Below are 25,228 nucleotides of genomic sequence, written 5' to 3'. Positions count from 1 at the left end.
ATATCACATATGCTCACGCATCACATGCTCAGGCATCACATGCTCAGGCATCACATATGCTCAGGCACCACAGATGCTCAGGCATCACATATGCTCACGCATATCACATATGCGCGTGGCGCATCCGCGCGTGGCTCATCCGCGCGTGGCGCATATCACATGCTCGTGCATATCACATTTGCGCATGAAACATCTGCGCGTGAGAATAAAGAGAAGACCTCGCGCATCCTCAGGATAGGCGCATATCACACATGCACATAATCAACCTTGTCCTTATCCAAATCAGGATTAGGGCAACCTTGATTGTGCACGTCAGACAACCTTCCAGAAGGTATCTTTTTAAGGAATAAGAATATGCTGATGTTGACAGCTGCCAGTGAAAGGTGGACAACTCAGCAAAACCCATGTGCTACCACGTGATTATAACCAATGAAAAAGCACCAGGTGTCCCAAGGACACGTGGCGCAAAGCAATTGGAGGAGGCCAACAAGGCCCTAATTGGGTCTGAGCCCAATCATTGGAAACCCTAGCACTATAAATACCACATCAACTCCACAAGGAGACACACTCAATTACACAGTATTCAGCTATATTAAGCAATACACTCCAATTTCCTTACTCTCATATTATTATCTTCTCCTACAAACTCTTATTCTCACACCGGAGGGTTATCCCAAAGAGGACCTGTAACACCCCGTAACCGCAGCGGAAACGTACACGGGATGCAACAGACACATCTGATATCAACAGCATTGCTTATAAAGAAAACACCACTACATTAATTTATAACATATTACATTGTTGCGAGTTGCGTTACTGTCTAGGTGTTACACACATATATTACCAATAAAACATTAATAAGTTCATTACAAAACATAGAGCAGCAAGCTTCCAACAGGTAGCACAGATATTTAAGCACATATCAATCATTCCAACTTGGGCATACCTAGAAAACATGTAAAGAAAACGGGTCAACTACGAATAGTTGGTGAGTTTCACTAATTTAAATAAACACTGACAAATCATTTTTAATAATCATTTATTAACCATATAATCATGCTGGGAACTAAGTTACCCCAGAACATTTCCAATAACTTTCTGGGAACTATGTTACCCCAGAACAATAATAACCCCTGGGAACTATGTTACCCCAGAATAATAATAACCCCTGGGAACTATGTTACCCCAGAATAATAATAACCCCTGGGAACTATGTTACCCCAGAACAATAACAACCCCTGGGAACTATGTTACCCCAGAATAATAACAACCCCTGGGAACTATGTTACCCCAGCATAATATCAACCCCTGGGAACTATGTTACCCCAGAATAATATAACCCCTGGGAACTATGTTACCCCAGAACAATAATAACCCCTGGGAACTATGTTACCCCAGAACAATATAACCCCTGGGAACTATGTTACCCCAGAACAATAACACATTATAAACATTTTATATATTCTATGCATCAGTCCATATATATATAAATGTACAAGTATTTCCATACGATCGGTATGTACTTAAATACTTTAAATAAGACATGTTTTCCGCCCCGGGAAAATATAATTAAAACAATTCATTAAAAGGGGCTCGTGAAAACTCACCTTTGGTGAGTCGATGAGTAATATAAGGAACAGCTACGTGCCTGGATCTGTAATATAATATCTAGCCATTACTATACAATTCTCATAACTTAAATATGTATAAATCGGTACATCTGGGAACACTGTTAACCCAGTACTGTACTCGATTCGGGGACAATGTTAACCCCGTGACACTTCTAAGGACTCAGATTATGACATTGCTTAGAGTTTGATAGTCAATTAAAGTGATGAAATTATAGCTCGGTTTGACACCCCGTTTTGGCCGTGGGGCCCGTTTCCGGTCTTTCGGTGCCGAAAACGGTAAAATCGGGTAAAATTACCCAAATCATCCGAATTATTTTCGGATGATTTATTTTTACTTAAGTTACTTAGATTTATGAAAATAGTCTATTTTAAAGTTTTCGTGTACCAGTCAGCTCGCTTATGCGAACTTTGCCGGTTTACACGTTTTAAGCTTTAAATAATTGTTTTTATGTTCATTTTAGCACAAATAATTACCCGTTTAGTCTCGGGTCTTGAAATTTTACTCAAAACTTATTTTGACAGAAAGAAAATTTTATAAAATTTTCCAGATTTATTTTCCTATATTTGCATTTATTTACCTATTTTTAAATCTCATTAAAAACACTAAAAATATCAAAAATATCAAAATACTTTAGAAAAATCCCAAATTTTTCTGGAATGATCCTTGTCATTCTCATAACTCTCTGGAATTTTTCCAGATTTATTTTTGTAAGTTTACATATATTTATCTATTTTTAAATCTTTATAAAATACTAAATATGTCAAAAATATCAAAACACTTTAGAAAAAATACCAAATTTTTCTGGGATGATCCTTATCATCCTCATAACTTTCTGGAATTTTCCCAGATTTATTTTCCTACATTTACATTTATTTATCTATTTTTAAATCTTGTTAAAACACTAAATATATCAAAAATACCAAAACACTTTAGAAAAATCCCAAGTTTTTCTGGGATGATCTTTATCATCCTCATAACTTTCTGGAATTTTCCCAGATTTATTTTCCTACATTTACATTTATTTATCTATTTTTAAATCTTGTTAAAACACTAAATATATCAAAAATACCAAAACACTTTTAGAAAAATCCCAAATTTTTCTGGGATGATCTTTATCATCCTCATAACTTTCTGGAATTTTCCCAGATTTTAAAACTTATTTTTCAAGCCATTTTCACCCAAAACCGAGCTAGAAAGCCCTAGAACTCGTATCACCGAAAAGCCTACTTAGACTTTTCCAACTGAGCTCAAATTTTGTGGGTGACTTTTATATGTTATAAAAAGCTTATCTTAAATTTTCCGGAATTTTTCATCATGTTTTGCTATTTTTCACTATTTTTGGCCAAAACCGAGCATTAAATTCACCAAATATTCATCTTTTATCCAAAAATTACCAAAAATTCACAGATCTCATATTTTCATGTGTAGATCATCTCTGTGAAATTTCGTGACCCAACTCTAAGTACACAACAATCTGTCCATTTTTCATAAACACACAAAAACCGAACTATCTTGTGTTTTCTAGCTTTTGATCGCAAGGATCTCGGTTTCTAGCCTTTGCTAGCCGCTAGATACAACACTTTCAAGCACAACAACACCACACCAAGCAAACTTTACCAACAATCAAGCCATTTCTTTCCTAGTGTCGGTTTTTATGTAAAAACAAAGATTCTAACCGTAAAAATCTATTCTAAACACTTTTAACTAATTACTTGGATCAAGATCCTTTGTATAACTTGTATACATCCTTTGATCACACAAGAACCGGTTCCATCTCGGGTTTTCACCCATTTGTCACTTGGAACCTTTTTGTTCTTGCAAAACAAATCAAACCAAGTAAATAATACCAAAGATCATGTATTATAACATGTTTATACCTTCAAAATCTTGGTTAATACTTAAAGGAAATGGATGATCTTGCAAGAACCCTTGAAGGAGTTAGAGATTTTGAGAGAATTTGTTGTGTTTTTGGGTGTAAAAGAAAAAAATATGAAGTGTGTGTGTGTTTGACCATATGGCCGGCCATGTGAGGGGGTGTGGGGGGCCCCACATCTCAAACCATGGCCACATATCTAGATTACACAATCTGGATAGTGTTGTGGATAATCTGGTTCAGTTCGTTTCTCGTTTAAACTCGTAATTCGGCTTAAAACGAGCCTAAAATGGTTGTTTTTCGGGTTAAAATAAAATTTATATAAAACTGATTTAAAAACTTTAAAAAACTTATCCCATGACATTAAAACATCATATTATTAATAATTACGCATCTTTTTCGGCTTGATTGATCGTCTCTTGCTTGGTTTGGTGTTAAAGGTTTCGTTTAGCGTACCGACGTACCATTAAATCGAAATCCTTTTTCTGTGCTATAATTCACCTATCCCGAAGCATTAATACTTCGTAAATATCACTAAACATTATATACATCGTCTATAATGAAATTCCCGATTCGTTCGGGTTTCAATAATCGTTCATTGGTTAATTGTAATTCCAATACGATTCACTATATAATCGAGTATGATTCGTACTATGAATCATATATACTCGTTTAAACGTACTATAACCCATATAATCAGTATTAAATGACATGTAAATAGTATATTCCGGCTAGGGTATACCTGGATTTGCCGGAATCGTTACATTCTCCCCCCGTTATAAAAATTTCGTCCTCGAAATTTTACGCGACAACTACTTCCTTTTGAGGAAACAGGTGGGGGTATTTCTTCCGAAATTCGTCCTTTCGTTCCCAAGTAAATTCTGGGCCTCGTTGCGAATTCCATCTAACCTTGACCAACGAGATCTTATTGTGTCTAAGTTGTTTGATTTTCCCGTCTACTATTTCTATAGGCTCCTCTACAATGCTGAGCCTATCACTTATTTGAACACCCTCTAAGGGTAACACCGATGTCTCATCCGACAGACATCTTTTCAAGTTTGACACATGAAACACGTTGTGAACTGCACTTAGTTCCTCAGGCAGTTCTAATCGGTAAGCTACAGGACCGATTTTTGCAATTATTTCGAATGGTCCAATGTATCTCGGGGCTAACTTCCCCGCCTTTCCAAATCTGACCACACCCTTCCACGGTGATACTTTCAAATACACCTTATCACCTTTCTCGAATGACAACGGCTTTCGACGGGTATCGGCATAACTCTTCTGTCGATCCCGTGCGGCTTTTAGGTTGTTCTTAATTTCAAGAATCTTGCTGGTCGTCTCCTGGACCAGATCCGATCTAATGATCTGCGGGTCACCCACTTCAGACCAACAAAGTGGTGATCGGCACTTACGTCCATACAATGCTTCATAAGGTGCTGCCTTTATACTGCTATGGTAACTGTTATTATAGGAAAATTCAACGAGTGGGAGATGTTGATCCCAATTTCCCTTAAAGTCCAGTACGCAGGCACGAAGCAAATCCTCCAATGTTTGAATGGTCCTCTCGGACTGACCATCGGTCTGAGGGTGGTAAGCTGTGCTTAGGTCAATACGTGTTCCCAATGCTTCTTGGACAGCTTGCCAAAGTTTGGAGGTGAAATGGCTATCCCTATCGGAGATGATCGAGATGGGGATGCCATGACGAGACACTATTTCATTTATATAAATTTGCGCAAGTCTCTCAGTGTTAAAAGTATTCCTAATTGGAATAAAATGTGCCGATTTGGTTAACCGATCCACGATTACCCAAATCGCATCATGACCTCGGGGTGTCTTGGGGAGATGTGTCACAAAATCCATTGTGATCTGTTCCCACTTCCATTCCGGAATTTCCGGCTGTTGTAGCATTCCCGAGGGTTTCTGGTGTTCCGCCTTAACTCTCGCACACGTCGTACACTTGCCGACGTATGTGGCTATATCCTTTTTCATTCCTGGCCACCAGTAAAATTCTTTCACATCCTTGTACATTTTATCTGATCCCGGATGTATGGAATATTTCGATTTATGTGCTTCATCCATGATCAAATCACGAAGGTCATGGAGGGTCGGGATCCAAATCCGATTTTTGAAATAAAGAATTTCGTCCACACGCTGTTCGAAATTCTTCTCATTCCCGTAAAGTCCTTCTTTATCCAATTGGCCCTCTTTCAACGCCTTGCGTTGAGCGACTCGAATCATATCTGAAAGGTTCGACTGGACTATCATCCCCAAGGCTCGCACACGTAGTGGCTTGACTCGATCCTTTCTACTCAAGGCATCGGCTACAACGTTAGCCTTGCCGGGGTGATATCGTATGTCACAGTCATAGTCACTCAGCAACTCGACCCATCTTCGTTGCCTCATATTCAGTTCTTTCTGATCGAATATGTGTTGCAAACTTTTATGATCAGTGAATATGGTGCACTTTGTACCGTAGAGATAGTGTCTCCAAATTTTAAGTGCAAAGATGACTGCTCCCAGTTCCAAGTCATGAGTAGTGTAGTTTTTCTCATGAACTTTTAACTGTCGAGACGCATAGGCTATGACCTTTTTATTTTGCATTAACACGCACCCTAACCCTTTACGGGATGCGTCACAATATACAACAAATCCATCGTCTCCGTCGGGGAGACTTAAGATTGGCGCTTGGCACAATCTTTGCTTTAGCGTTTGAAACGCCGCTTCCTGCTCTTCACCCCAATCATATCTCCGATCCTTTTGAGTCAGGAGGGTTAAAGGTTGGGCGATGCTGGAAAAGTTCTCTATAAATCGACGATAGTATCCAGCTAAGCCTAAGAATTGGCGAATTTCTTTCGGAGATTTAGGCGCTTGCCAATTCTTAATAGCTTCAACCTTACTCGGATCAACGTGTATTCCTTGGTGGTTTATAACATGACCGAGGAATTGCACCTCTTGTAACCAGAAGTTACACTTGGAGAATTTTGCATATAACTTCTCCTGATCCAAAAGCTCCAAAATTAACCTCAAATGTCGCTCATGCTCTTCTTTACTTTTTGAATATATCAAAATATCGTCAATAAATACAATGACGAATTTGTCGAGGTAAGGTTTACAGACTCGGTTCATGAGATCCATGAATACCGCCGGCGCATTTGTTAGCCCAAAAGGCATAACTAAAAATTCGTAATGGCCGTAGCGAGTCCGAAACGCGGTTTTTGGGACATCCTCCTCTTGAATTCTAACTTGGTGGTATCCCGATCTAAGATCAATCTTTGAGAAATAGCTCGCACCTTGTAGTTGGTCGAACAAATCATCGATTCGGGGAAGAGGATACCTATTTTTGATGGTTAACTTGTTCAATTCCCTGTAGTCAATGCACATTCGAAGGCTCCCGTCCTTCTTTTTCACAAATAGTACAGGTGCACCCCACGGGGAATAACTGGGACGTATAAACCCCTTATCCAACAATTCCTGCAACTGGTTGGATAGTTCTTGCATCTCGGACGGTGCAAGTCTGTAAGGGGCCTTAGCAACAGGGCCGGCTTGAGGTAATAAGTCGATTCTGAATTCGACTTGTCGGGTTGGCGGTAATCCAGGAAGTTCCTCTGGAAAAACTTGTGGAAATTCGCGCACCACGGGAATATCGTCCACCTGTTTTTCCTCAGAATCAGCGGCCGTCAGGCTCGCTAGATACGCCACACATCCCTGACGTATATATTTCAACACCTTGAGGTGGGATATAAATGGTATCATGGTGCCGGATTTTTCTCCCTGCACTAATACCTCCTCGTCATCCGACACCCGGATCTTGACGGTTTTCTTTTCACAGTTTATTTCTACCCTATTACGTGCCAACCAATCCATTCCCACTATCACGTCAAAACTACCCAATTCTACCGGTAACAAGTCAATCAGGAAGGATTGTTCGCTTAGAATAAAAGGGCAATTCCGAACAATCCGATTAACTATCATGGTTTTACCGTTAGCAACCTCTACGGTGTAGGGTTCTATGGTTTCACCAATAGGAAGGTTTGCTATCGAAAGGAATCTAACGGAGACAAAACTTCTATCGGCGCCTGTATCAAATAATACAGAAGCGTAATGATCAGAGACGAGGAAGGTACCTGTCACTACGCTGGGGTCCTGGCGCGCCTCGTTCGCTCCCATCACAAATGCCCGGCCTCGCGCCGGATTGGACGACGATGGCTGACCCGCGAGTTGTCTCCCGTTTCCTCCCTGATTCAGTTTCGGGCAGTTCCTTTTGAAGTGATCCGTGCCGCCGCATTCGTAGCAAGCACGGCTAGTGGTCACCATCTGGTTTCCTTGCGTGTTCTGCTGTCGGGCTGGTTGAGTTCTAAATGGTTGCGCCCGAATAGGTTGTGGTTGACGGTTCAGATTGTTCAGATTTGTCTTACAATTTGGTGCGTAGTGTCCAACCCTGCCACACCGGTGGCACACCACCTCCTTGCACACGCCACTATGGTGATAACCACATTTCCCGCATTTAGGAAACGTTCCCCTCTGCGGTTCTTGCCTTCCGCCCGAACTAGTCATGGCATAGCTCTGGGCAGCGGGCCTAGCTCGTTTGTTTTGCTGCTTCTCTCGGATCCTATTGTCATACGTACCTCGCTTTCCCCCAGCCGACTCTCCCGTCGCCTTTATCGATCCGCTCCTTAAGAAATCATACGTGACAATACCAGCCTGTGTCACTGCACCCTCATACGTCTGGTGCCCTCCCGCGTTAACTATACTCCTCACTACTGGAGTAAGTCCCCAAATATAACGTTCCACCCTTTTTGACTCTGGGGTGACCAACCACGGCACTAATCGTGACAGTTCATTAAACCGGTTGGTATATCCCAAGTGGTCCGCCCCATGCATCTCTAGGTTCCACAACTCATGTTCCAGTTTCTGCAATTCATTCTTTGGGCAGAAATGTTTCAAAACAAGATCCTTAAGCTCTGCCCATGTCATGCGGTTTGTCGCCGCCTGACCTCGAGTCTGTACTATGGTGTTCCACCATGTCAAGGCATGGTCTGTGAACGTACAGGTGGCGTACTTAACGACACAATCATCGGGACAGTTGCTGATATTTACCACTGATTCTATTTTCTCTAACCATTTCACTAAACCATTCGGTCCTTCCGACCCGTTAAATTCTAAAGGCTTGCATAACATAAAGTCCTTGATTGAACAACCCCTGGATGGTCCAGTGCGGTTGGTCTCTACAGTAGGGATTGGGCCATTACTGTCGGTAGCGACCACCGTAGGCGGTGCGTCAGTACTCGGCATAGTGTTGTCATTCCTTGGAGGATTAGCGTTTTGTTCCCCATCATTATTTATGGGCGTTTGATTGCTCGGAGGGGTTGGATTGGTCGAGTTATTAATACTGGCGGCGATGCGCGATACTATATCCGGTATCGCCGCCTCCAACTGTTGAGCAATCAAACGGCTCACATCTACTTCCGATACTTTCGTTGATCGTTTCGGTGCCATTCTACACAATCATCAAAGAAATATATATAATCAATACCATCTCAAAATATAAAACACAATACATACTTCATTCATTAATAAACATTGATTCATATTACACAAACATCAATTTACATACTTTCAGTCAACATTACACAACTAAGATTTAATACAAAGGGCCTATGTTGGTATCATCCTCGACATAACCCGCAATGGGTCAGTGCTTGAATGATACCCAAAAGTATCGATAATGATATGCCCTACAAGAGACCCCCTATGGGCCAGTGGTTGTACTATAACTAAACAAGATTCACTCCGTGTTAGTATCACCACTAACTACTTACACGGAGTATCAAAAAGCGGTTCAAGATTCTACTATCAACACATCTACACATGGTGGTAAACCAACCCCACCATCACCGCCACCAGCGCCACCAACACCGCCACCATAACCCGCATTCGGGTTTCCATCCGCTCGATCAACCAGTGGGAGTATGAGCACTCCCTCTTTAACTGGTTGATAGCATACTGGTGGTCCAGTATGTTGTCCCCTAGGTACGCCCGCCGCTGAACCCCCACGACCAGGGCAGCAGAGTGCTCGTTCACCTGCTCGGTGAGAACACGTAGCCACCCCGTCAAGTCCCGTTCCTGCCTTGGGAGACCCCACACAGGTAGGGTTGCAGGCTCGGGCTGAGGGCGGGAAGACTCGCCCACATGGTAAGTGGATCGGGGTGGGGTAACAGTGGGCGGAATATATGGGGCACTGATCCGCGCCGTGAGGCGAGGACCGCGCCTAAGGGGAATCGGGCCAGTCTGTGGTGCGGGCGGGGTAGGAGACCTGGTAACCCTAACAGGGGAGGGTATACTAGCACTCCTAGCTGGGGTGGTCTGCCTAGAGGCACTAAGACTAGCCTCTGAAGGCTCGGAGCTGGGTACTTCACTTGGGCTTCCAGAGGCCCCGGAACTGACCTCTTCCGGGTCCTCTTCCGTCGACATACTAGGGTTTCTTTCCATTATTACCTGCACACAAGTTAACAAACATATAGTCTTTTCCATAGTGTAATTCATAATTAAATAAATCATGCACTACTTATACAATTTAGCCACATAATAATATTATTATACATTTACACATATGTTGCCAGTTTTACCTATTTAAGTCCCCCGTGACTTCCCCTGAATTCACTCGTGCAGACAAGTCTGTTATTATGTTCCGGACCATAATAACCCACTTGTCCATCCAAGTTCATCCCGATCTCGTCACAATATATTATTAGTTGATATTCAGATCCTATAATACTTGAGCTACTGGTTATATTTTAGGTATCTTTTAAAGACATCCTAATTCTTTATAACCAATGGCTCTGATACCAAGTTCTGTAACACCCCGTAACCGCAGCGGAAACGTACACGGGATGCAACAGACACATCTGATATCAACAGCATTGCTTATAAAGAAAACACCACTACATTAATTTATAACATATTACATTGTTGCGAGTTGCGTTACTGTCTAGGTGTTACACACATATATTACCAATAAAACATTAATAAGTTCATTACAAAACATAGAGCAGCAAGCTTCCAACAGGTAGCACAGATATTTAAGCACATATCAATCATTCCAACTTGGGCATACCTAGAAAACATGTAAAGAAAACGGGTCAACTACGAATAGTTGGTGAGTTTCACTAATTTAAATAAACACTGACAAATCATTTTTAATAATCATTTATTAACCATATAATCATGCTGGGAACTAAGTTACCCCAGAACATTTCCAATAACTTTCTGGGAACTATGTTACCCCAGAACAATAATAACCCCTGGGAACTATGTTACCCCAGAATAATAATAACCCCTGGGAACTATGTTACCCCAGAATAATAATAACCCCTGGGAACTATGTTACCCCAGAACAATAACAACCCCTGGGAACTATGTTACCCCAGAATAATAACAACCCCTGGGAACTATGTTACCCCAGCATAATATCAACCCCTGGGAACTATGTTACCCCAGAATAATATAACCCCTGGGAACTATGTTACCCCAGAACAATAATAACCCCTGGGAACTATGTTACCCCAGAACAATATAACCCCTGGGAACTATGTTACCCCAGAACAATAACACATTATAAACATTTTATATATTCTATGCATCAGTCCATATATATATAAATGTACAAGTATTTCCATACGATCGGTATGTACTTAAATACTTTAAATAAGACATGTTTTCCGCCCCGGGAAAATATAATTAAAACAATTCATTAAAAGGGGCTCGTGAAAACTCACCTTTGGTGAGTCGATGAGTAATATAAGGAACAGCTACGTGCCTGGATCTGTAATATAATATCTAGCCATTACTATACAATTCTCATAACTTAAATATGTATAAATCGGTACATCTGGGAACACTGTTAACCCAGTACTGTACTCGATTCGGGGACAATGTTAACCCCGTGACACTTCTAAGGACTCAGATTATGACATTGCTTAGAGTTTGATAGTCAATTAAAGTGATGAAATTATAGCTCGGTTTGACACCCCGTTTTGGCCGTGGGGCCCGTTTCCGGTCTTTCGGTGCCGAAAACGGTAAAATCGGGTAAAATTACCCAAATCATCCGAATTATTTTCGGATGATTTATTTTTACTTAAGTTACTTAGATTTATGAAAATAGTCTATTTTAAAGTTTTCGTGTACCAGTCAGCTCGCTTATGCGAACTTTGCCGGTTTACACGTTTTAAGCTTTAAATAATTGTTTTTATGTTCATTTTAGCACAAATAATTACCCGTTTAGTCTCGGGTCTTGAAATTTTACTCAAAACTTATTTTGACAGAAAGAAAATTTTATAAAATTTTCCAGATTTATTTTCCTATATTTGCATTTATTTACCTATTTTTAAATCTCATTAAAAACACTAAAAATATCAAAAATATCAAAATACTTTAGAAAAATCCCAAATTTTTCTGGAATGATCCTTGTCATTCTCATAACTCTCTGGAATTTTTCCAGATTTATTTTTGTAAGTTTACATATATTTATCTATTTTTAAATCTTTATAAAATACTAAATATGTCAAAAATATCAAAACACTTTAGAAAAAATACCAAATTTTTCTGGGATGATCCTTATCATCCTCATAACTTTCTGGAATTTTCCCAGATTTATTTTCCTACATTTACATTTATTTATCTATTTTTAAATCTTGTTAAAACACTAAATATATCAAAAATACCAAAACACTTTAGAAAAATCCCAAGTTTTTCTGGGATGATCTTTATCATCCTCATAACTTTCTGGAATTTTCCCAGATTTATTTTCCTACATTTACATTTATTTATCTATTTTTAAATCTTGTTAAAACACTAAATATATCAAAAATACCAAAACACTTTTAGAAAAATCCCAAATTTTTCTGGGATGATCTTTATCATCCTCATAACTTTCTGGAATTTTCCCAGATTTTAAAACTTATTTTTCAAGCCATTTTCACCCAAAACCGAGCTAGAAAGCCCTAGAACTCGTATCACCGAAAAGCCTACTTAGACTTTTCCAACTGAGCTCAAATTTTGTGGGTGACTTTTATATGTTATAAAAAGCTTATCTTAAATTTTCCGGAATTTTTCATCATGTTTTGCTATTTTTCACTATTTTTGGCCAAAACCGAGCATTAAATTCACCAAATATTCATCTTTTATCCAAAAATTACCAAAAATTCACAGATCTCATATTTTCATGTGTAGATCATCTCTGTGAAATTTCGTGACCCAACTCTAAGTACACAACAATCTGTCCATTTTTCATAAACACACAAAAACCGAACTATCTTGTGTTTTCTAGCTTTTGATCGCAAGGATCTCGGTTTCTAGCCTTTGCTAGCCGCTAGATACAACACTTTCAAGCACAACAACACCACACCAAGCAAACTTTACCAACAATCAAGCCATTTCTTTCCTAGTGTCGGTTTTTATGTAAAAACAAAGATTCTAACCGTAAAAATCTATTCTAAACACTTTTAACTAATTACTTGGATCAAGATCCTTTGTATAACTTGTATACATCCTTTGATCACACAAGAACCGGTTCCATCTCGGGTTTTCACCCATTTGTCACTTGGAACCTTTTTGTTCTTGCAAAACAAATCAAACCAAGTAAATAATACCAAAGATCATGTATTATAACATGTTTATACCTTCAAAATCTTGGTTAATACTTAAAGGAAATGGATGATCTTGCAAGAACCCTTGAAGGAGTTAGAGATTTTGAGAGAATTTGTTGTGTTTTTGGGTGTAAAAGAAAAAAATATGAAGTGTGTGTGTGTTTGACCATATGGCCGGCCATGTGAGGGGGTGTGGGGGGCCCCACATCTCAAACCATGGCCACATATCTAGATTACACAATCTGGATAGTGTTGTGGATAATCTGGTTCAGTTCGTTTCTCGTTTAAACTCGTAATTCGGCTTAAAACGAGCCTAAAATGGTTGTTTTTCGGGTTAAAATAAAATTTATATAAAACTGATTTAAAAACTTTAAAAAACTTATCCCATGACATTAAAACATCATATTATTAATAATTACGCATCTTTTTCGGCTTGATTGATCGTCTCTTGCTTGGTTTGGTGTTAAAGGTTTCGTTTAGCGTACCGACGTACCATTAAATCGAAATCCTTTTTCTGTGCTATAATTCACCTATCCCGAAGCATTAATACTTCGTAAATATCACTAAACATTATATACATCGTCTATAATGAAATTCCCGATTCGTTCGGGTTTCAATAATCGTTCATTGGTTAATTGTAATTCCAATACGATTCACTATATAATCGAGTATGATTCGTACTATGAATCATATATACTCGTTTAAACGTACTATAACCCATATAATCAGTATTAAATGACATGTAAATAGTATATTCCGGCTAGGGTATACCTGGATTTGCCGGAATCGTTACAGGACCCCTCTGTCCCTTTCTGAGGGGTAAGTTTACGGTGTTGTTCATTTTGTAGGTGGAAGAACCCAGATCCCAGAGAACCATCGGTGAAATAGCATAATCACACCCGAGGAAAGTAGATCGTCTACCAGTGAGTCGATCCACGTTTCTTCATTGGCGCCATCACCTGTTACAACGGCAACAAGATCTCATCAGATCTCTAAAAAAAACAAATTTTCACCATGGTTTCTGGCGTTCGTAATTTTGATCAAGTTCTGGAGAATATTGAACGTGAGGATGTTAATGAGGGACAGCAGTTTCTGAGGGTGCCGCGTGATTCTACGCGCACCACCAGTAACCGTCCCTTCATCACAACTCCTCATGGCCAGACTGAAACTCCTCCAGACGATCTCACGTTCCAAAATCTTGCCGGCGCGAAACAAAAGGGACCAATGGGTCCAGAAGATGAAACCAATGACCCCAAAGAATGGCTCATAAACGAGCAACGACGTCTAATGGACAAGTACAATGAGCTGGTCAAACACAAAAAGTCAGCCGACTTAACACAAAGGCTAGCGTTTGACAAGCAAAACGTTCATGGAACAAAAAGGGCGCGCGCGCCGGAAGATGGTCATTCTGTTCACACTGCACACACTGTGCGCGATCTCGTGGCGCTGCAGGGCTGGCGCGGCCGCCGTCGGAGTCTTCAACATCAAACTCCTCATCCTCCTCTGAAACAGGCCTTTTCTCCTGCGACCTAGAACCAAAATCAGTCTCGCGAGGAGGGCTGTGCGCAGGAGGAGGTGAGGGAGGTCTCGACGCCGCCAGGTCGGCGCGTAAAACGGCCTCCTGCTCCTTAGTAATCCCGATGAGGGGAGATTCAGCGCTTGCAGGAGCAGGAGCAGAACCAACGGCGCTGGCACCGGCGCCAGGAGTGCCGCCAGCAGCTTGTACGCCAGCTATGACTCCTATGAAAAAATCAACAAAAAGAAATGGTTCATGACTTGATCTAAAAGAAAAAAGTCAGAAAATAAAAGCACAATACGTACCTTGGCGCAACTCCGTTCGCGAGGCAAACATCGCCATAAAGTCCATTCTACCCTTTTTCGAGGGTAAAACAGGGGACTTCGAAGCGACCTCCGGCGCAGCCTCGGCATCTTGTTGCGCTTGAGGTTGATCCACCAAGGTCGCCGGCTCTACAAACATTTGAGTGAGCAAAGATTCATTAGTAATTCTATCAGAATCGCGCTCATAAAACCATAAAAGATAACCAAAGGATAAGCAAAGTATACCTGTCGAAGGCGCAACGCCGCTTCCCTTTTCCAACGCGCGAAGGGAGGAGGTAGTGGCACCATACCTCGTGTGGACAGGAGGTCTGCCCACTTTTTGAGGCAGGGAAGACAGGGAAAACTTGGTGGTAAACCCCTGGGTTTTCTCAAGTCCCTTCGCCTGAGTAGGAGGATCCTGAACAACAGGGGCATCACCTTTCTTCTGTTTTTTACTGGCCCCTGCGCCAGTTTTCCCTTTAGCCTTACGCTTTAGTTGGGGCGCCTCTTCCTCCTCCTCCTCTTCCGCGAGCTCCAGCTCGTAGTTCTCAAGCGCGTCTACAATACACGCAACAGAAAGGTTAGCCAAATCTGGTATTATAAAGGCATAAGCATAAGTACAAAGGGTTACCAGGCGCATCGCTGTCAAAGAGAAATCCCAGATCAACAGGGATGAACATGTCATCGAAGCGATCGGGGAAGCCAACCTCCCCAGCGCCCAGCGCGACGGAGCCACCCTCCATATGCTCATCATAGGCGGCGTGGACATACTCCTTGCTGACTGCACAAAACAAGTCAAATGATATCAGCAAAACGAATTATATTCGCGCAGAAGTAAGGCAATGAGATTAACTTACACAAGCCGTCAACTTGGATAACGGGCTCAGTCGCGCTGTCGGCCCACCTCCTGCTCATACCAACCCCCACCAGCGCCTCCTCGCAAATGTTCTTGGCGGGGGATGGTTCGGCAGACAACTTTTTTACCCAGGCGCCAGTTGGGTTCTTGAAGACACCCACATCCGCAGGCGCAGAAGAGATCGCGCGCATGGTCATGCGGATGGGGATCACACCAGCCTTAATGTAAAAAAATCTCTCAGACCAGTCATGAAGGCTCTTGAATGAAACAGTGCAGCACTTGACCTTCTGACTGCGAGGAATAAATGAGAACCAAGAATCTTGGATCTTGGGCTTCTAAAAAAACTGAAAGCGCCGAGGGGTGGGCTCCTCGCGCTGAGATTTGCACATAAACTCAAAATGAGTCATGCGCACGAGTCCAAACGGATGGACTTGGGATATATGAATCCCATAAAACCTAAGCACCGCACCCACAAACCTTGTCATCGGGAGACGAAGGTTGCAGTGGGTGAAAAAATGGCAGTAAAGGGATATATAGCCGGTAGACGAGTCCGCCGCCGTTTGCCCGGCCGCCGGCAGCATGCAGCCATACTCAGGGAGAAAACCCTGAGAGGCGATAAGGCTGTCAAAATCGGCCTGCCTCAGTTTGCAGGGGATCTCATCCCACTTCTTCACTTCCTTGGTCCTCCCTACCTCCTCCGATGAGGCCTCAGCAGCCCTCTTCCCCTTGCCGGTCTTCTTCAACGTAGACATTACTAACGATTTAACACGGCGATGGATAGGGGAGATTGTGTTGTCTGAGCTATCAGACATACAACTGTAAAAACGGACAAAGGATGATCTGAAGAACAGAGATCTGGAAGCAGAAGACAGCTAATCGGAATAGAATGAAAGAAAGGAAAGCTTCGAATAAACAACAAAGAAGATGAAGAATAAAAACTCTAAGGGCTTGCTTTTATAGGCCCAGGAGAGAGAAAATTTGGTACTAATCGAACTTCACGCGCCCCCACTCGCAGGTGTAAGCCAACGCGAGCGCGACACGTGTCCCTGACACTGTGTGAGGGGACACGAAAAGAAACGATACAGGTGCTGCCAGAGTTCACGCGCCACCACTCGCAGGTACGGACCAACGCGAGCGCGACACGTGTTCCTGACACTATGTGAGGGGACATGAAAGGCAACTGTAGCACCTCGAGCACACGAAAGGTCTGACACGTCTCCATCACTGACGCATGTCAGCAACGACCAACCACGTACAGGGACGATTCGTTTTCAACCAAAAGGATAGAATTTCGCGCAACGATGATTAATAAGAAGAAAAAGACAAACCCCTACTAAAAGAGCAAACTATTAAGTCTAATATCTATCTTATCTCGCTCGCGCGAGACAAGACACACATTAGACTGGGGGGGCTTGAAGAGGTATGTACCCGCCTCAACACCGAGCGAGGCGGGTCAACCCACAAGATATAGACAAGAGGCTTGAAATCAAGACATTATGAAGGCACAAAGCCAAAACCTATGCGCATGGCGCATATCACATATGCTCACGCATATCACATATGCTCATGCATCACATGCTCAGGCATCACATATGCTCAGGCACCACAGATGCTCAGGCATCACATATGCTCACGCATCACATATGCTCACGCATATCACATATGCGCGTGGCGCATCCGCGCGTGGCGCATATCACATGCTCGTGCATATCACATTTGCGCATGAAACATCTGCGCGTGAGAATAAAGAGAAGACCTCGCGCATCCTCAGGATAGGCGCATATCACACATGCACATAATCAACCTCGTCCTTATCCAAATCAGGATTAGGGCAACCTTGATTGTGCACGTCAGACAACCTTCCAGAAGGTATCTTTTTAAGGAATAAGAATATGCTGATGTTGACAGCTGCCAGTGAAAGGTGGACAACTCAGCAAAACCCATGTGCTACCACGTGATTATAACCAATGAAAAAGCACCAGGTGTCCCAAGGACACGTGGCGCAAAGCAATTGGAGGAGGCCAACAAGGCCCTAATTGGGTCTGAGCCCAATCATTGGAAACCCTAGCACTATAAATACCACATCAACTCCACAAGGAGACACACTCAATTACACAGTATTCAGCTATATTAAGCAATACACTCCAATTTCCTTACTCTCATATTATTATCTTCTCCTACAAACTCTTATTCTCACACCGGAGGGTTATCCCAAAGAGGACCCCTCTGTCCCTTTCTGAGGGGTAAGTTTACGGTGCTGTTCATTTTGTAGGTGGAAGAACCCAGATCCCAGAGAACCATCGGTGAAATAGCATAATCACACCCGAGGAAAGTAGATCGTCTACCAGTGAGTCGATCCACGTTTCTTCAACTACAACTTGTCTAGGCATGACGCGTGATCATAAGAACGGTACCTTCGACCAATAATCATAATAATAGTAAGTCTGAAACCACTTTTAATTTAACAAAGACTTGTACTTCTTAAGCTCCCCACACAAAAATCAAACAAAGAAACCAATTTAATACCATGGAGTGATACACATATAATTCACATGACATACAATTGAAGTAAAAAGCTAAGGATGGTAGGGAGAAGTTGCTTGAGCTCTGTGCTTTCTCTTTTGTAAGAAACTTTGCAGAGATCTTTTCATGGAAAGCCCACCGGACATTAATGGCGATGAAGACGGCGTTGAGCCTGGTGTTCTTCTACATTTTTCATCCATCTCTTCACTTGCTAGCTTTATGATTGTCTTTGCCTGCCATGAAATATATTTTCAAATGCTTAACATCACTATAAACATTACTATAAAGCAACCATTTACAATTATAGTATTTGTATATTAGCTTTTTTCATATAAGTTTTGGAGCCGAATCATTTTGAAGTAAAAAAACGTGATAATTCTTAAGATGGAGATATATTTATTTTATTTAAAAAGTTCACAACCGATTATGTGACAAGAGTATTTTCAGTGGCGAATCTTGGGCTTAGTCACGGGGTGACCGAAGTCACGGACTCAAAACCTTCGGATCGACGATTCGGTTCGTGTCGGTGATTCGGGTCGGGTCAGATCAAACAATATGATATCTATATATCTATTTTTTCTTCATTTATTTAAACAACTGTTTTATAATAAAAAAAAACAAACGAATTTTTTAACCAACAAATGCCTAAAATATTCATAATAATGCAAGATGAATGGTGAGTAAGGATAAGCAAAATATGGTGCCGGTACCGAATAAATACCAAAGTTTTGAGTTTCGGTACCGGTATATCTCAAATTTTACCTTAAATACCGGTACCGAATCAAATAATTTGGTATCGGTACCGGTACCGGTACCGATACGGTACCGATCTCATCCATAAGGGTGAATACCTAGAAGAAGAATTGCAAAGACCTAAAATATTTATAAAAACAAATATTTTACTATTCGACTACTATTGTGTAACTTTTGTTATAAACACTGCGAGGTATTAGAAAAAAAAACAAATGATGGGGTATTATATTTAAAGAAAACAATCAGTGGTGACCGGTAGCATTTTGAAAAAATATATCGGGGGTGACCGCATGTAATACCTATAAAAACTTTTGAGAAAAATCGCGAATTTTACCCTACTAACGGAGAAAACGGCAGTGGCCGGGGCCACCCCTGGTCCCCAAAGAACTTCGCCCCTGAGTATATCTATTTCTTTCTAAATCGTTCGTGGCTGGTTTCCTAATATTAGAAAAAAAAATATTCTGCGATCAATTTTGCGACAGTATTAAATTAATATATTTTTAGTACGCATGTATATGTGACTGACATGCGGAAGTACGCATGTATTTTCCAAAGTTACACATATATATGTATCTCATCCGAGGTAAGTATATGTAGATTGCGAGATAGACATATACGTAATTTTGCGAACTACACACATTTTTTTTTTCTTTTGTTTTTGCTAAATTCATATTAATAACATAAAAATGAAAAAAAATATATATTAAAAAAATATAGTTTTCAAGTTCTTTTTGCTAAATTCATACTAATAATAATAGTGATAAAGCATAAGTTAGGCAGGTATTTAATTAGTTGACGACAGTTTACAAGAGGAAATCAAAATAAAGAAGCAAATGCATGAAAATTAATTAATTAATTACCTGAAGCTCTGTAACGTCACAAACGCTGACTTTTCCGTCATAAAAAATCGTTAGTTTTTGCTTCTCCTTCAAGTCTTCACCAGACATCTTTATGTCGTAACTAATGTTCAAAACAAATATTAATTAGTAATTTAATATTTACCTAGAAATAACTTCTCATATTTCAAAGCTATATTTTAAACTTTCTGCGTTACTGGATTTTATTAGCTATGGTAACCCGACTTAGGGGTGTTCTTCGTGTATTTTTCTCGGGTTTCAAGTTGTTTGGATCGGGTTATTCAGGTTTCAACTTAAAGGCAATTGACCTGAGAACCAACCCAAATAAGTTCGGTTTGTTCGGGTTTCAGGTCAAACGGGTCGGGTAAATTCAGGTCGGGTTTCCGGTTTAACAAGTACAAAAAATATTTATTCAGCTTTAATATCATAAATATATAAAATCAATAATATATTATAGTTTAGAGAACATCCGATATTCATTTATAAAACATGTTAGCATATATAGTTAGTATAGAACATAACTGAATACATTATTATTATTATTATTATTATTATTATTATTATTATTATTATTATTGAATCAATTAGAACGACCAATCAAAGCCTCTATGAAATTTCTAATGTGATTGTGTTGCTTCTAGCGGAAATGAAAATAAACGACTAATTATCAATACTTGTAAATTGATGTAAATACTATTTAGTATTTAGGGTTTATTCAATTGTTTGTGACGTTGATTAATGTATATCGAGTAATACTAACTTGAATGGTGGTACAGTGATATACACATGCTGAAGTTATAACAACGTTGCGTCCCTTGGTTAACCCTACTTCAGTTTATTCGGGTCAACCTGAATGTGAGAATTTCAACCCAAATACCAACCCAAAAAATTGATCCCCGTGTTCGGGTTCAGGTTAGATGTTTAAACGGGTTGGATAGATTCAGGTCGGGTTATTCGGCTCTCGGGTTGCCTCAGGTCAGGTTTGGTATTCGGGTACGGTCTAAAAACACACCCCTAACCCGACTCAAGAAAAGTTTGTTGTCGCGGCATTATACTTGGTGGACCATTTAAAAACATTGGGTGCAACCGCCCTCCATAAAAAATATTATTATTCATACGCTAAAGCTTTTATTGCCCTTCATAAAATAAAATCTTGAGACTGGTCACTGTATATGTTATTATAATTAACATTGTCTTTATATGGTTGGAAAAGCTAAAAATAAATGGAGGATTTAAAGTTTGTTTGAACTTTTAACATAAGTTGAATCACTACATGTAGTTCATAGTCCAGTTTTGACGAGTTTTAAGTCATAGCGTGAGCCACACACAGTTAGTAACAATGTTTATCTCCAAAAACGAAATTGAACCGTTGAAAGATAAAACCAAACCAAATTGAACCAAGGTCGGGCTCCAGCCTTATGGTGAAAGATAAAGTTATAAAATCAAAACGAATCAGAGAATCAAGTTTGGAAATATTTTTTTCCAAAATCAACAATTATTAAACAAGTTGATCATCAACAATGTACTCATGTGAAATGCTTAATCTTCACAAATATTATGTGGTAAAGTTTTTGAAGATTAAACAATAAATTAACATAAAAAAACATAGCAAAAAATGTTTTTCGTCTGTAGTTTGCTTTTGTTATGGTCGTTTCCAGTCAAACCATAAACCAAACCGTTCGATCAGGAACATATATCTAATTACCTTGGATGTTGTCGCGGGAGGTGAATCGGGGATGACGGCACAAGGCGGAGTTCCAAGTTGCAGCTGTTGCTCATATTATGTGAAAATATTAATTATTCGTACAGATGAGGAATTAAAGAAGAAGATGATATATGTATATATATAAATACATATGGCATGCCAAAAAAAACGAAAAAGAAGAAAGCGGCTGTGGTGGGGTGTGGTGTACGTGGAGAGAAAGAAAATAAGAAAACACGTTTAAAATGATTTTGGTAACACCGCCACCACCTTTTTGCAACTTCCCAGACCAATCTTGTTATCCTTCTAGTCGACCAATTTCTCGTATTAAAGTCAACAAACTACAATTAATATCTTATTATTATTATTCTCATTACTTTCTAACCTTAACTCATTAATTGATTACTAAATACAATGAGAACATTAATAAAGTATAGAAATAAATCCGTTTGTATATATCTCATTATCTCTCACACAGACGAAAGCAATAAACATGACATAAGAAGTTAAGTGGTTCGGTCAAGGTTATTTACTTCCACGGCTACTGAAGAAACACTAATCGACCCCGGGCAGATTACGGATAATCTGGGGGTTAAATAGATGTTTCCCACGAGGGGTTAGGTCCGGAAAAGATGGTTCTTCTGATGACCTGCAAAACAGACACCGTGAGCTCGTCACTGAGAAGGGGGGGTACCTCCTTGTGACCACCCTCCGGCGTGAGAATCAGACTAGATTGCTCTTGAATATAAGTGTATATTAAGAGATTGCTAGAGCAGATATCAGGTATAAGATGTAAGATACAAGATAAGATGAGATGATCATACCATTTGGGGTATTTATAGCCGAAGGTAGGTTTCCAAGAAGGTATAGCCGGCTGAATAGTATTCCTGTTCTACCAACTGTGGCCTACGCACGTGCCATGCTGGTAGTTGGTGGGTAGGCAGCGGCTGATAGTGACCAGGCCTGCTGTGTACTATTCCTTTTCCACCAACTACAGGCTATGCACGTGGTATGACAGGAGTTGGTGAGTAGGTAGCGGCTAATAGTGACATACAGTACAAGAGCATGCTGCTCACCATACTGTTGTCAATGAACTGTCGTATCTTTGGTCAGATCTTTTGCCCATACCTCGTCAGGTACAGTACAAAAGATCTTCCAGTATCGTACGGACTGGCTCATTTGGGCGGGAGTATTCCCGGCTTGCTCATTCCTTCTTCAGGTGACTACTGAATTATTATGAGTTAAGCCTTGTGCGTGTAGCCTTGCTGTGCGGGTAGCCTTCCCTGATGGCTGGTATCCGTAACTGCGGGAACAGGCGGAGTACTTGGAAACCATTGGGAGGCGTTTCCTGCGGGAACAGCTTGCGTACTGCGCGTAAGGACGTCACGTCTCTGAGCATGGTGGGTCCTGCCGATCCAGTTGGTTTCTGCGCAGACGTCTCTCTTTGAGGTGAGTCTTGCGAGTTTGGTCTTAGCGCAGACGTCCCTCTTTGAGGTGAGTCTTGTGGGTCCAACTGCGCAGACGTCTCTCTTTGAGGTGAGTCTTACGGGTCCAACTGGGCTCTGCTGGGACCTACCTCTTCAAGTCCCCCCAGTCCATGTTCTTCTCATGAATGTTTAATAAAGTGAGGTGAACTTTTGGACTTAAGCAAAGGGTTTTTGAAAAGGGTTTAGTTTTAAGGTTTTCCATGGGGATTCTTCCCGCGGAAGTCCTAATGTCACTTGCAGAAATTCCCGACTTTCCTGCTTGATCTTTGGGTATGATGCGGGTAGGTCTGTAACCTCCTCGCAAGTCAGGAGCGTTGAGTCCTAGTTGTGTGGATTCTCCATGAGGTTTTAGTAAATTTGAACATAGTGATCAATTATGTTAAAACCACCAATTCCATCTTGAAGCTTCAAACAATCTAGTTCTCGACGTTCCTGCTATGCGGGGATGTTATTCCCGTTTTCGCAAGCATGGCCCAGAAGATCCTTCTTGGTTTCATTTCCCTGCGGAGTGCTAGGTATGTGAAGGGTTTTGCCTTGACACTGTACCCGCACTCGTCTTATAGTTACTTTACTTCCAAGGTATTCCTGGCGTCAATTCCCTGCAGGTGCTAGGTATGTGAAGGGTTTTGCCTTGACACTGTACCCGCACCCGTCTTATAGTTACTTGGTTGCTGAGGTATTCTTGGCTTCAATTCCCTGCGGGTGCTAAGTATGTGAAGGGTTTTGCCTTAACACTGTACCCGCACCCGTCTTATAGTTACTTGGTTGCCAAGGTAAGGGGTATTTTCCCGCTTACTTTTGAATCTTTGGGACTTGCGTTATAAACGTTACATGACTTGCGCATGCATATATATTTTTTTTTTTAGCAATTTTCCCAGTGTTTTGGATAAGTTAACCGTTCGACGCGCGGTTGTCAATAGGTTCGGTTTCCTCTCATGATTTGTGCGGTTAGGACCGGCACTTTCATTTAGTGGGATGACTGAACTTTACCTTTAACTGACCTGCGTGAAGGTTTGCCGTTTTTTGGGTTTATGCGGGTTTTACCGCCTTCCCCACGCAACGGCTTTCACACTTATGTATTCGGTGAAGACCGGCATATCCGTGTGGAAAGTTAAAAATATAAATGTAAAATCATCAGCGTCGATGTTCTAAGGAGAATCATTTCCATAGAAGTGGCTCTGGGCCATTTCTTTACGAATTTGGAATTGATCTACATGTAACATTTGCGTAATTGAGCTCCGTTCCATGTTCTTGGGACGGGAGTGCCATCGAGCCTTTTGAGCCGGTATGCGCCCTTTCCCAGAACTTCTTTGATAACGTACGGACCTTCCCAGACAGGGACCAGCTTTCCTGGGCGCTCTTGGTTCGAAGCCTCGTTGTTACGCAATATGTAGTCTCCTACGTTGAAGTTGCAGAGTTTTACCCGCGTGTTGTAGTACTTTTGCATTTGTCGTTTGTAGTTCTCTTCACGCGCTGCGGCTAACTCTCTGCGTTCCTCGGTTAGCATAAGGTCTAACCGTCTTTCCGCATCATTGTCCTCTGATTGAATCATGACCCTTGGTGAGGGTAGACCAATTTCGACCGGGACCATGGCTTCAGTGCCATAAGTGAGGCTGAACGGGGTTTCTCCCGTACTTGCCTTTTTCATCGTTCTGTGTGCCCAAAGTACGTGTGGAACTTCGTCCACCCAGCCGGATCTATGTTCCAATAGTCTTCTCTTTATGCCGTCGACGATGCTCCTATTTGCTCTTTCCACCTCACCATTACCCTGCGGGTGCGCCACTGAGGTAAAGGTGTGGGTGATTTGAAGTTCTTTAAGCCATTGTTGTAGCTTCTTGTCAGCAAAGTTGGTGCCGTTATCGCTCACCAAATTCTGTGGAAGCCCGAAACGACAAATAATAAATTCCCAAATGAATTTTTTGATATGTTTTGCGGTCGTTTGGGCTAAGGGTTTTGCCTCTATCCACTTGGTGAAGTAGTCGATGGCGACCACTAGAAACTGGACGTTCCCTGCAGCTGTGGGAAATGGGCCTGTCACGTCGATTGCCCACTTCTGAAATGGCCATGCAGAGGTGACTGG

At 41.1% G+C, this 25,228-nt stretch overlaps 1 protein-coding gene across 1 annotated transcript; it reads right to left on the bottom strand.

Annotated features, from left to right (window-relative positions):
- Positions 1-18,320: 18,320 nt before the first annotated feature.
- Positions 18,321-21,782, bottom strand: LOC143566024 (protein TIFY 5A-like). The gene is made up of 3 exons (XM_077052815.1): positions 21,665-21,782; positions 19,963-20,062; positions 18,321-18,582 (listed from the first exon to the last, which is right to left on the bottom strand). Exons 1-3 carry the CDS (start codon positions 21,736-21,738, stop codon positions 18,403-18,405), a joined length of 354 nt encoding a protein of 117 aa, XP_076908930.1. The 5' UTR covers positions 21,739-21,782; the 3' UTR covers positions 18,321-18,402.
- Between the last annotated feature and the right edge of the window lie 3,446 nt (positions 21,783-25,228).

The sequence above is a fragment of the Bidens hawaiensis genome, unplaced genomic scaffold (genome assembly GCF_021521415.1).
Source record: "Bidens hawaiensis isolate Kalapana, Puna unplaced genomic scaffold, B.hawaiensis_p1.1 tig00022676_1, whole genome shotgun sequence".
NCBI lineage: Eukaryota > Viridiplantae > Streptophyta > Magnoliopsida > Asterales > Asteraceae > Bidens > Bidens hawaiensis.
Note: the sequence above shows the minus strand (reverse complement) of the source record. Positions and strands in the feature narration are given on the sequence as shown.

What these genes read in the sequence shown, in the direction of transcription:
- LOC143566024 (XM_077052815.1), bottom strand. Translation starts at nt 21,738, where the DNA reads ATGAGCAACAGCTGCAACTTGGAACTCCGCCTTGTGCCGTCATCCCCG. An exon ending in CTCCCGCGACAACATCCAAG is followed by an intron (nt 20,063 to 21,664) that starts GTAATTAGATAT and finishes TTTGAACATTAG; the next exon opens with TTACGACATAAAGATGTCTG. An exon ending in GTGACGTTACAGAGCTTCAG is followed by an intron (nt 18,583 to 19,962) that starts GTAATTAATTAA and finishes ATTTCATGGCAG; the next exon opens with GCAAAGACAATCATAAAGCT.